This window comes from Ceratotherium simum, chromosome 35 (genome assembly GCF_057802395.1).
Source record: "Ceratotherium simum simum isolate JZ-2026a chromosome 35, ASM5780239v1, whole genome shotgun sequence".
In the NCBI taxonomy this organism is placed as follows: Eukaryota; Metazoa; Chordata; class Mammalia; order Perissodactyla; family Rhinocerotidae; genus Ceratotherium; species Ceratotherium simum.
Genome location: NC_141934.1, coordinates 4,004,038 through 4,013,975, shown reverse-complemented (window position 1 = coordinate 4,013,975; position 9,938 = coordinate 4,004,038). Strand labels below are relative to the sequence as shown.

Genomic DNA, 9,938 nt, shown 5'->3' with positions numbered 1-9,938 from the left:
TGCCACACACCTGGAGGACACGAGTCAGCCAAGTGTCTGGCGCTGTGTAGCAGGGACCCCCTGGAACCTCTTTGCTATTTGTCAGAATTCTTTTCCCTAGAAGGGACAGAAACTCAATGCCAACTGGTTTAGGCAAAAAGAGGGATCTTCAGGCAAGCCCGCCAGTTGGGGGGGGGGGGGGGCGGGCGGCGTGTAGCTGGCCGGCAGAGGGAACTGGGGTCAGAACCTGCTTCTCTTCTCACCTCTCCTTTCCTCGCAGTGAGCTCCTTCCTGTCAGGCCAGCCTGCTCGGGAGCTCCGGAAGTGTGAGCACCGGTGGTCCCAGCTCCTGACGCCCACCTGTACCTCCCCGGAGGGACCTCCTCTCTCCCGAGTTCCAGTTGCAAAAATACCCGGGACGCCATCCGATCACCTGCTTAGGTCGCGGCCGGGGGATGGGCTGCTCTGAAAGACTCGCTGAGCCGGGCGCCCAGCCCCGACCGTCCCTGCGGCGCCTGGAGGATGTCGGGGTGCGGTGGGCAGAGCCAGCAGAGGAAAGAGAGGGGAGGGAGGCTCTGGGGGGCATTCCTGCCCTGCGGCTCGATCGGCGGCAGTGGTCTCCCTGACCCCGCGCCCCTCCCGCCGTGCCTGGAATAGGGGGAGATGCAGAGGGCGAGCACCCACCCCGGCCGGCAGCTGTCTTCTCCCGCACGTCCCCTGGGACCCGGGTCTGGGCGGGGACGGACGGGTCAGGGACCAGGACCCGGGTCTAGGCCGGGCGGGGCGATGGCGGGATCAGACGTGCAGCGCTCCGGGCGGGGCGCGCCCCCCACTGGCTGCGGCCTCAGGGGGGCGGGGCCCGAACCCCTATTTCCCGAGGCTGCTCTGCGCCCGCCGCCACTGCTGTCGCGGACCGCCTTCCCCGCCGCCCAGCCATGTCCCTGAAGCTCTTCTTGGACCTGCTGTCGCAGCCCTGCCGCGCCGTCTACATCTTCGCCAAGAAGAACGGCATCCCCTTGGAGATGCGCACCGTGGAGCTGTTCAAAGGTGGGCGCAGGCGGCTCCCCAGGTGTCCACAGGCCCGGTGCACCCACAGGCCCCTCGGCCGGCAACTCCCTGAGTGTCCCCACAGCCCCCACGGCCCGCACAGCCCCCTCATCGCCCACAGAGCCTCCCATGGGAGAATGCCCTCAGCTGTGTGGCCTTGGACAAGTCACAGGCCCTCCCTGAACATTAGCTTTCCACTCTGGAAAGGAGGATAAGGTGATCTTCTACTCTGGGGTGGAGAGAAGACACTTAAGAGGATTTTCAGAGTTCCTGTCTTGAAAGCAGGTATTTAAAGGCATGAACACTCAAGACCTCGGGGAGCACGCCATGCTTTTTGTGAGAACTGAGAGATGGGAAGAGCTGAGCCCCCAGTCCTAGCTCCGTGACTTCTCTTCCCTCAACCACAGCAACTCCTGCACCCACCACAGCCCCTCGGCTGCCCTGGGAGGTGCAGGGCAGGGAGGCCCAGCCGAGGAGGCCCACACGGGGACTGGGGCAGAGCCGGCCCTGTGCCCAGACCCTGCTGTTTCTCAGGCCAGCCTGCTCTGGGGCTCTGGGTGGGGAGGGGAGGGAGGGCAGGGCGGGTGTGGCTCTTGCCCTGCAGGCCCTTCCTGACTCCTCCTCAGGACAGCACCTGAGCCACAAGTTCCTCCAGGTTAACAGCCTGCAGAGGCTGCCCACCCTCCAGGACGGGGACTTCGTCTTGACCGAAAGGTGCTCTCCTTCCCTCCCGCCTCCTAAGCCCCAGCCCACCCGGCCCCTGGCTCTCCCACCGTGGGCCCTCCCAGACCCTGAGGGGCAGTGAGGGCCAAGGTGAGGGGTGTGGGGCAGCAGACTGCCTGGGGGAGCACAGGATGACCAGGGGCCGACACAGCCTGTCTGCTCCTCTGTTGTCCTCAGCCACCTCTTCTCGACCCCGGGGCCTCTCCACCCCCGACTCCGGGGCATTAGAAGAGAGGACACGGGGACATTTGTCCAGTGTTGGACAGAGTAGCTTCAACAACAGCAGCTGAAAGGGCCTCTCTTGACTCCTCAGGCTACTGCCCAGGATCTGCCAGGGCCTGAGGGTGCAGCTGGTGGTGAGGGCCAGCCCCCAGGCGGGAAGAGGCCAGGAGGCCAGGCGGCTACAGGACTGATGGCTGGGGGACCTGTCAGAAGGGATGCGCCACAGACCTGAGGACGTGCTTCCCCTCCTGGTCCCCACCCCATGCACTGGGACATGCCAGGGACTCCATTGAGGACCCGCTGTGTGCCAGCCCCATGCAGGGTTCCAGGGGCCCAGGGAGCCTTTTCTGAGCTGTGCAGCCTTGAACAAGTCACTTAAGTATTCTGAGCCTTAGTCTCGTGGGGAGAAGTCTCCCTCATAGGGCAGCTGCTGGAATGTCACAGAGATGAGATTGGTTTTGTTTTTTCCTCCCCAAAGCCCCAGTACATAGTTGTATATTCTAGTTGTAAGTCCTTCTAGTTCTTCTATGTGAGCCTCTGCCACAGCATAGCTACTGACAGACAAGTGTGGTTCTGAGACAGGGAACCAAACCCGGGCTGCCAAACTTTTCACCACTGGGCCATCAGGGCAGGCTCCAGAGATGAGATTCTTAAAGTGCAAAGCAAAAGGTCCTGCCAAGAGTCAGTGCTCGAGACATCAAAGGAGGGAGGATAGTCAGGAGGGCACCGTGAGAGGAGAGAGAGGAGGCAGTGCCCAGGGAGCTGGGGAGGGGAGGCCATCAAATGCAGACAAGCCTCAGGGCTCCACGAGCACGAGCCAGGGTCCTCAGCCATGGCTCCTGCCCCTGTCCCCAGCGTGGCCATTCTGATTTTCCTGAGCGCTAAGTACCAGACAGCGGACCACTGGTACCCAGCCGACCTGCAGGCCCGCGCCCGCATCCATGAGTACCTGGGCTGGCATGCCGACTGCATCCGTGGCACCTTTGGTGTGCCCCCGTGGACCCAGGTAAGGAGAGCCGTGTGGGGAGTGGCTGACTGTCCGGGACCGGGAGGAGGCAGGGGCCACAGACTGAGGCCACCCTTTGTCCCCGTCAGGTGATTATGCCGCTCACTGGGACCCAGGTGCCAGAGGAGAAGGTGAGGCGCAACAGGACCGCCATGGACCAGGCCCTGCAGCAGCTGGAGGACAAGTTCCTGGGGAACAGGGCCTTCCTCACCAGCCAGCAAGTGACGCTGGCTGACCTCATGGCACTGGAGGAGCTGGTGCAGGTGCGAGCTCGCTGGCGGAGCAGCGTCCCTCCTACTGCCACCCCCATTAGACAGCCAGAAACACTGAGCCCTAGAGAAAGTCAGGACTTTGCCCAGAATCACTGAGCAAGTTTCCAGCTGACCTGGTGCTGGAGCTCTGACCTCCAGCAGCCCTCCTGGCTGTGGGGTTTCACCCTGGTGCTCTTGGGCCCTGAGGCTGGCCACACTGCCCTGGGCTCACCTGGGGGCTGGGGAAAGGACCAGACACCTGTGCCAGTCCTGCTGGCATTGGGACCTCAGTATCCCCACAACTGTCCCATCCTTGTCCCCACAGCCCGTGGCTGTTGGCTGTGACGTATTTGAGGGACGGCCTCGACTGGCAGCATGGCGTGAGCGAGTGGAAACTTTCCTGGGTGCTGGGTTGTGCCAGGAGGCCCACGGCCCCATCTTGAACATCCTGGAACGGGCAGCCAGCAAAACATTCCTGGTGACCCTCCCAGAAGCCTATCCGTTTGTGCTGCGTCATATTTCCAGGATCCCCTGAGGAGTCTGGGATGGGGGCTGATGGTTGGATGCCAGGAGATTAGCAATAAAGATTCCTAACGTTTCTTACCTTCCCCTTTTCATCTTTTCCGTCTTGACTCAGTTTCTTGTCTCTGGCTCCAGGAGGAACAGTGCACAGGCAGGACACCTCGTGTCCTTGGCAGTGCTTCTCCTCAAGTGCAGCAGACATAATCAGTAGAAGACTAAAATCCACCATATACAAAGAGCCCCTAGAATTCACTAACAGGAAGCAAAACAAAGCAACTAAAAATCAGCAAATGTCACTGGTCTTTGAAATATAAAGAAGATTCTGAACACTTTGATCAAGGAACCAGGAATTATTGGTTTTATTACATTGTTGTATTATATAAAAGTTTGTTCCAGTAACACTCCTCATAGTTAACCAAAGTAACCTCACAGATGACAGGTCAATATAGCATTATTACCAGGACAACAAAATATTGAGTAAGAAAGCAATTAGAATTGCAAACTAGTAAAGGATATAGATGATGTTTCACAAGACGTACTAATAGTCTTTGAACAAGCACTCCTGTTTCCCTGCACAGTTTCAGAAGAAACAGCAAACTGTGGGGTTATAGATTGTCACGCAAACCTCCAGGTGTGTCAGTCGGAGACTATCCGTGGGATGGAGCCCACAACAGTTACTTCAACAGAGAGGATTTTATATGAAGAGTTGGTAACCAGGCATTAGAGAACCCTGAAGTCAGAGAAGACGCAGATGATCACAGAGGCAGCCACTCCCCCTAGGGCTGAGGGACTTGGGAGGAAATTGGAATTATTAGAATCTAGGTGCTGGAGGAGAGGCCCTGTGGAACTCAGACTTCTGAGGAGGGTGCTGCTGCCTCCAGAACACCAAGGAGGGCCCCGGGGGGCTGAGCTCAGACCTTGGAGAAGGGGCACCAGATGGAGGGTGCCGTACCTCTCAAGGTGAATGACAAAACCGGTCCTGGGAGTGTTGGAAAAACGTTAATCCCGGTTCAACTGCAGTTATTGGAGGACTGTTGCTGCCGCCTGAGCAAAGACCCGTTGGTGTGGTGATGTTGACTGTGTCAGGAACCTTTGACCTCCTCCAGCTTCCCACCTACTGTATGGCATCTGGTGTCTACAGGACGGGGCTGAACCTGTCTCTAATGCTCTATAACTCCAGTATATTCATCTGAATTCCAGATGTCTCCAGCCATCTTAGAATTCTTTGCACCCACTCGGTGGTCTAAATCCCTCTGTGGGAGAAGCTGGTGGCCGATAGCATCCCTGTGGCCATTTCTGCCTGGGAATCAGAATGGCTCCATCTAGTTGAACTGGAATGCTAGAAAAGCAAAACAATTCTGAGGCACGTGGGTTTCCCACCTCATGTTTTATACCCAGCCCAAATAGCACTCCCCTGGGAAGGTAGGAAACATCAGTCGTGCACCTTCCCTCAGCTTCCTAACAAAGATGGGGTGCGCCACAGTGAGGGAGTTCAACCAAACAGGAGATAAGAAGACATTGGCTTCAGGACCATACTGGCATCCCGAATACCGGCTGTGGAACGCTAGGCTCAACCCCTGGTGTAGTCACCCCCAACTACCTGGGATGACATCCTGACGGTGATGGAAAGGGGTTGAGAGAAAGACTGCTATCTTCAAGTCCCTGAAGTGGACTAGCTTTAGTGGATGGCTCGATGTGCTTCTTTGTTCCCCTGACTTGCCTCCTAAGCCTCGAGCTCGTTGCTGGGTTTCAGTTTTGATTTTTTTCTTTCCTGCAACCTCGTTTTGGCATGTCCTTCCAGGCAGTGAAAGAGTCAGCCTCCCGCTGCCCTCCTGGTGAAGCCTGAGCTCTGGGAAGCCGTGGCAGCACCCCAGTGGCTCTGGTCACAATTGAGGGTAATATCTCTCCCTGCCCTCAGATCTCTATGCCGGTCACAATGTCCTGCCCCACCATGGGCCTGGGACCTGCTGTCCCAGCCTGGCTGCACTGTCACATCTTGTCCAGGAGGAATGGCATCCCCTCCGAGCTGGACACTGCAGAGCTGCTCACAGGTCCTGCCCCTCCCGTGCCACACCCCCCTCCTCACCCCCACCCCCTTCTCTGAGCCTAGAACTTTCTGGCTCCCTCCCATCTGTCTCTGTGCCTGGCAGGCTCCCTTACCCCGAGGGAAGGTGGTTATGTCAGAACACAGCCACCTCCCCATGTCCCCTCCCTGTGAACCTCGGGTAATGTCTTAGACAGCTTGAGTTGCTATAACAAAAACTCCATAGACTGGGTGGCTGGGATGACAAAGATTTATTTCTCACACTTCTGGAGGTTGTGAAACGCAAAATCAAGCTGCCAGTAGATTCAGTGTCTGATGAGATCCCATTTCCTGGTTCATAGATGGCCATCTTCTCTCCTTGTCCTCACATGGCAGAAGGGGCTAGAGAGTTCTCTGCAGTCTCTTTTATAAGGGCACTAATCCCATTCATGAGATTCCCACCCTCATGACCTAATCACCTCTAAAGATCCCACCTCCTAATGCCATCACCTTGGGGGTTAAGAATTCATCATATGAATTTGGGAGGGTGATGGGGACACAGACATCCAGTCTGTAACAGGTGGGTCCCAAACCTTGCCAGTATGGTGATTTGGGCAGCTGAGTGGGCCAGCTTGGGAGGAGGTAGAGGGATGGTGGATTCCTGGCCCTGGTCCCATCTGACCACCTGTGTCCTAAACCCCTGCCCTAGGGCATAATCTGAACAAGAATTTAGCCCAAGTCACAGGATGAGCAGGGTGCCCGTTCTGAAGGATGGCAACTTCACTTTGGCTGAAAGCTACCCGCCAACCCACACCCACCCCCTCCCTGGGCTCTTCGGGCACATGGATCCTGCTGGCTCCAGCCTCAGGCAACCCTGAGTGTGAGCAAAGCCATTTGTCTTTGAGTCTCTTGTCCTGGCAGGTTCTACGGGAGCAGTGGCTTGGCCTGTCCTCCCAGCCTGTCAGGAACATCACTCCCAGTATCTGTTGTTTTTTCACCAGCAGGTGAAAGAGTTTTACTTCACAGTTGCCTTTAAAATTACAAAGACATTATGTTCTTCATATGAAAACATTAGTACAGGTACCTATTAAATTGGTTCTGAGCAGCAAATCCAATGTGTGGGGAGTTTCCCCCACGGCACCAGGCCACTGCACCCTACTGGTGCCTGAGAATTCACCTCAATTCTGACATCTCTGCCCGGAGATTAGCATCAGACTGCACAGTTGAAGGGCTCAGTCCTAGAAGACGCACCCCCTCCTCTTCAGACGCCAGTCACAAGCCCAGGTTGTCACCTGTGCTTCTGACCCACTGGCAACAGCTTGGAGGTACCAACGACCCCCTCCTTGGGTTCAGTTAATTTACTAGAGCAGCTCACAGACCTCAGAGAAACATTTTACTTATTAGATCACCGGTTTCTTATAAAAGGATATAACTCAGGAACAGCCAGGAAGTGATGTACAGGACAAGGTATTAAGACCGAGTTAGCATGAGAGGCCCCATGTCTAAACCCCTGCCTCCCCCATCTTCTTCTCACAGTGTGCTTTGAAGGAACACTTAGAACTGGAAACAGGCAAACTAATCAGTAACCAGTAGAGAGAATGACTTGTTAGCAGAAGATTTAAGTCCTCTGCGCAAACTGTTCCTTCTCTCCCCGATAAGGAAATAACTAAAGTTTTCTTTTTTGTTGTTGCTGAGGAAGATTCGACCTGAGCTAACATCTGTGCCAATCTTCCTCTGTTTTGTATGTGGGTCACCACAGCATGGCCGCCGATGAGTGGTGTAGGTCTACACCCGGGAACCAAACCCGACCCACCGAAGTGGAACACACCGAACTTAACCGCTAGACCAGGGGGCCAGCCCTAACTAAAGTTTTCTTAGATTCCTCAGGAATGTCGCATTCAGCAGATCCAAAACTTTTGTCTACTGAGAGACGCCCCAAGGTCTGTGCTCATCCAACATCTGACCCTCCTGAGCCCCCTCCCCCACCCCATTTCCCTTCCATTCCCCTTTAAGATGGTGTATTTAGGACGATAGTCCGCCATCTTCCTATCAGCTAGCTCATCGCTTAATAAAGTTTTCTCTCTACACCGCCTTGCCCCTTGACAGATTGGCTTGTGTCTGCTGGTGAGCAGATCGAGCCCTTGCTTATTCTCAGTATGAGGAATGGGCTCGGAGCTTTCATGCCCTCCCATTGTGTGCCAGTCTCCCCCAGATCTCCAACCCAGAAGCTCTCTGAACCCCATCCTTTAGGGTTTTTATGGAGGCTTCATTACAGAGGCATGATTGATTAAAATCATTAGCCATTGGTGATTGATTCAACCTCCAGCTCCTCATGCCTCTCTGGAGATGGGGGGGAGGACTGAGAGTTCCCACCCTCTAATCACTGGCTTGACTCCATTGGCTACCAGCCCCCATCCTTAGTCACTTCATTAACACAACAAAAGACATCTTCATCACTCTCAACACTCAGGAAATTCCACTGGTTTTGGGAGCTGTCATACAGGAACTGTGGATGAAAACCAAATATATATGATTTATTCTTATAAATCATAATATTGCACCTATACTTTCTAGAAAACGATTCTATAGACTCTTTCAAAGAAAAATGCACCCCATTATATCGGTTCGGTAGTTGCTTGGAAAAACTAACGTCTGGACTGATTCCTGAAACATACCATTCCACCACTCTGTATCTTTTGGTTCAAAGTATAGACTCTTGTCATCAGTATGTGTTCCACATTCTTGCCTACTTGAGGCTACATGCGTAGACTGGTTTATAACTTAATGTTCTGTGGGAGATCAAGATTTGGCCACCCTGAAATCTATCTCTTTACCTTGGTTGTTTTCTCCAGGGACATTTGACCTCCCCCACTAACTGCCTAAAGAATTTGACATGGTGGCTCCTTCCTGGAACAGATCTATCATGATGGCTGTAAAGATAACGTAGGGTAAATGTTACAATAGGAAAGGCACCAACAAGCCCCTCTTATCAGAAGGCCGTCTCTCTGGCCACATTCTCTGGATGACCCTGCGAGGAGTTGCCAGACAATCATTTACATTTATAAGGGAAATCTCCATTTGTAAAGGTATCTCCCTCTCTGTTTTGAGAAGAGAGGGGGATGGCCTCATTTCTAGAGGCTTATCAATGTGGAAGTTGAGGCCTTAAAGCTGCATAATAACCTTACTCTTGTTTACTGTGCTTTAGTGGTAATCTCCTGTAACTGACTCCCCCCACCCCCAACATCCTCCTTTGTCATTGGCTGAACATGGTATTTAAGACGAGAATTTCTGCTATTGTGTTGAGAAACGCAGTGTCCCTGCTTTCTCCCATGTATACATGTTATTAAACTTGGTATTATTTTCTCCTGCTAACCTGTCTTGTTGATTATTTGGCCAGCCATAAGAACCTTAAGGAAAAGGGCAGAGGGAGATTCTCCCTCTTCCCCCGACAGTTCCATTGGTTCATCAGCCTTTCCTGCAGGTTCATCAGCAGGTTGGTCAGGCTATTCCTTTCTCTGTGGTCTTTCTTCAAGAGCATCCTGAAACGGAAGCACATCATCATCATAAATTGTAACCTCCAGTCTTTACCGACAATTCCAATGGAAATATTCTTTGTGCTTAGGCTGTGTTCTGCAGGAAGTGTGTCGCCTAATGGACACACATCATGCTTAACCAGTTCATTCAAATTGTATTCCATAACTCAGACATATGTCTCTCCAAATCAGTGGGAGCTTTTTGAGAATGGGCTCCAAGGGACATCGCTCTGCCCTCAAAATCGTTAGCAGGTGGACAGGTTTGGAAAATGTGACGGCCTGTATCATCATAACCAGCAATAAGCAGCCTGGCACCATATGGTCTGCAGCCACACTCTTGCAGTGGTATCTGGGTCTTGCTTCCCGTTAGAGACACAAGATTAGACACAGGGAGAGGTCTGTCAAATACAAATCTGGAATCCAAGTGCATAAAATTATCCAGGTGCATGAAATTACACAACAGTCTGGCATCAGCAGTGGGTCCTCCAAGCGAGACACCACTACAGTTGTCAGCATGGAGAATTTATCTCTGATGAGTTGCAAGCTCTGCTGGGCGCTCCTCAATGCACTCGACACTGCATGGGTTTTCAGTTCCAGACCAACTGTGGCTGAACCTTGTCTGACAGCTTCCAT

At 53.7% G+C, this 9,938-nt stretch overlaps 1 protein-coding gene and 1 pseudogene across 2 annotated transcripts; one reads left to right on the top strand and one right to left on the bottom strand.

Annotated features, from left to right (window-relative positions):
* Window positions 1-260: 260 nt before the first annotated feature.
* Window positions 261-4,057, top strand: LOC101391804 (glutathione S-transferase theta-2B-like). 2 transcript variants are annotated; one of them, XM_087423874.1, is made up of 6 exons: window positions 261-508; window positions 950-1,025; window positions 1,652-1,739; window positions 2,826-2,976; window positions 3,066-3,239; window positions 3,553-4,057. In XM_087423874.1, exons 1-6 carry the CDS (start codon window positions 434-436, stop codon window positions 3,760-3,762), a joined length of 774 nt encoding a protein of 257 aa, XP_087280000.1. In that variant the 5' UTR covers window positions 261-433; the 3' UTR covers window positions 3,763-4,057. The 2 variants fall into 2 exon arrangements, with proteins under 2 accessions (XP_087280000.1, XP_004443158.1); XM_004443101.3 differs by lacking the exon at window positions 261-508 and having other exon boundaries at window positions 516-1,025; window positions 3,553-4,055.
* Window positions 4,058-8,102: 4,045 nt separating this feature from the next.
* LOC101398241 (proteasome subunit alpha type-1 pseudogene) lies at window positions 8,103-9,938 on the bottom strand (annotated as a pseudogene).

Bases quoted from the DNA above. Each gene is read 5' to 3' on its own strand.
- LOC101391804 (XM_087423874.1), top strand. From the start codon at position 434: ATGGGCTGCTCTGAAAGACTCGCTGAGCCGGGCGCCCAGCCCCGACCG. The intron at 1,026-1,651 runs GTGGGCGCAGGC...ACTCCTCCTCAG, and splicing joins CACCGTGGAGCTGTTCAAAG to GACAGCACCTGAGCCACAAG. The intron at 3,240-3,552 runs GTGCGAGCTCGC...TTGTCCCCACAG, and splicing joins CACTGGAGGAGCTGGTGCAG to CCCGTGGCTGTTGGCTGTGA.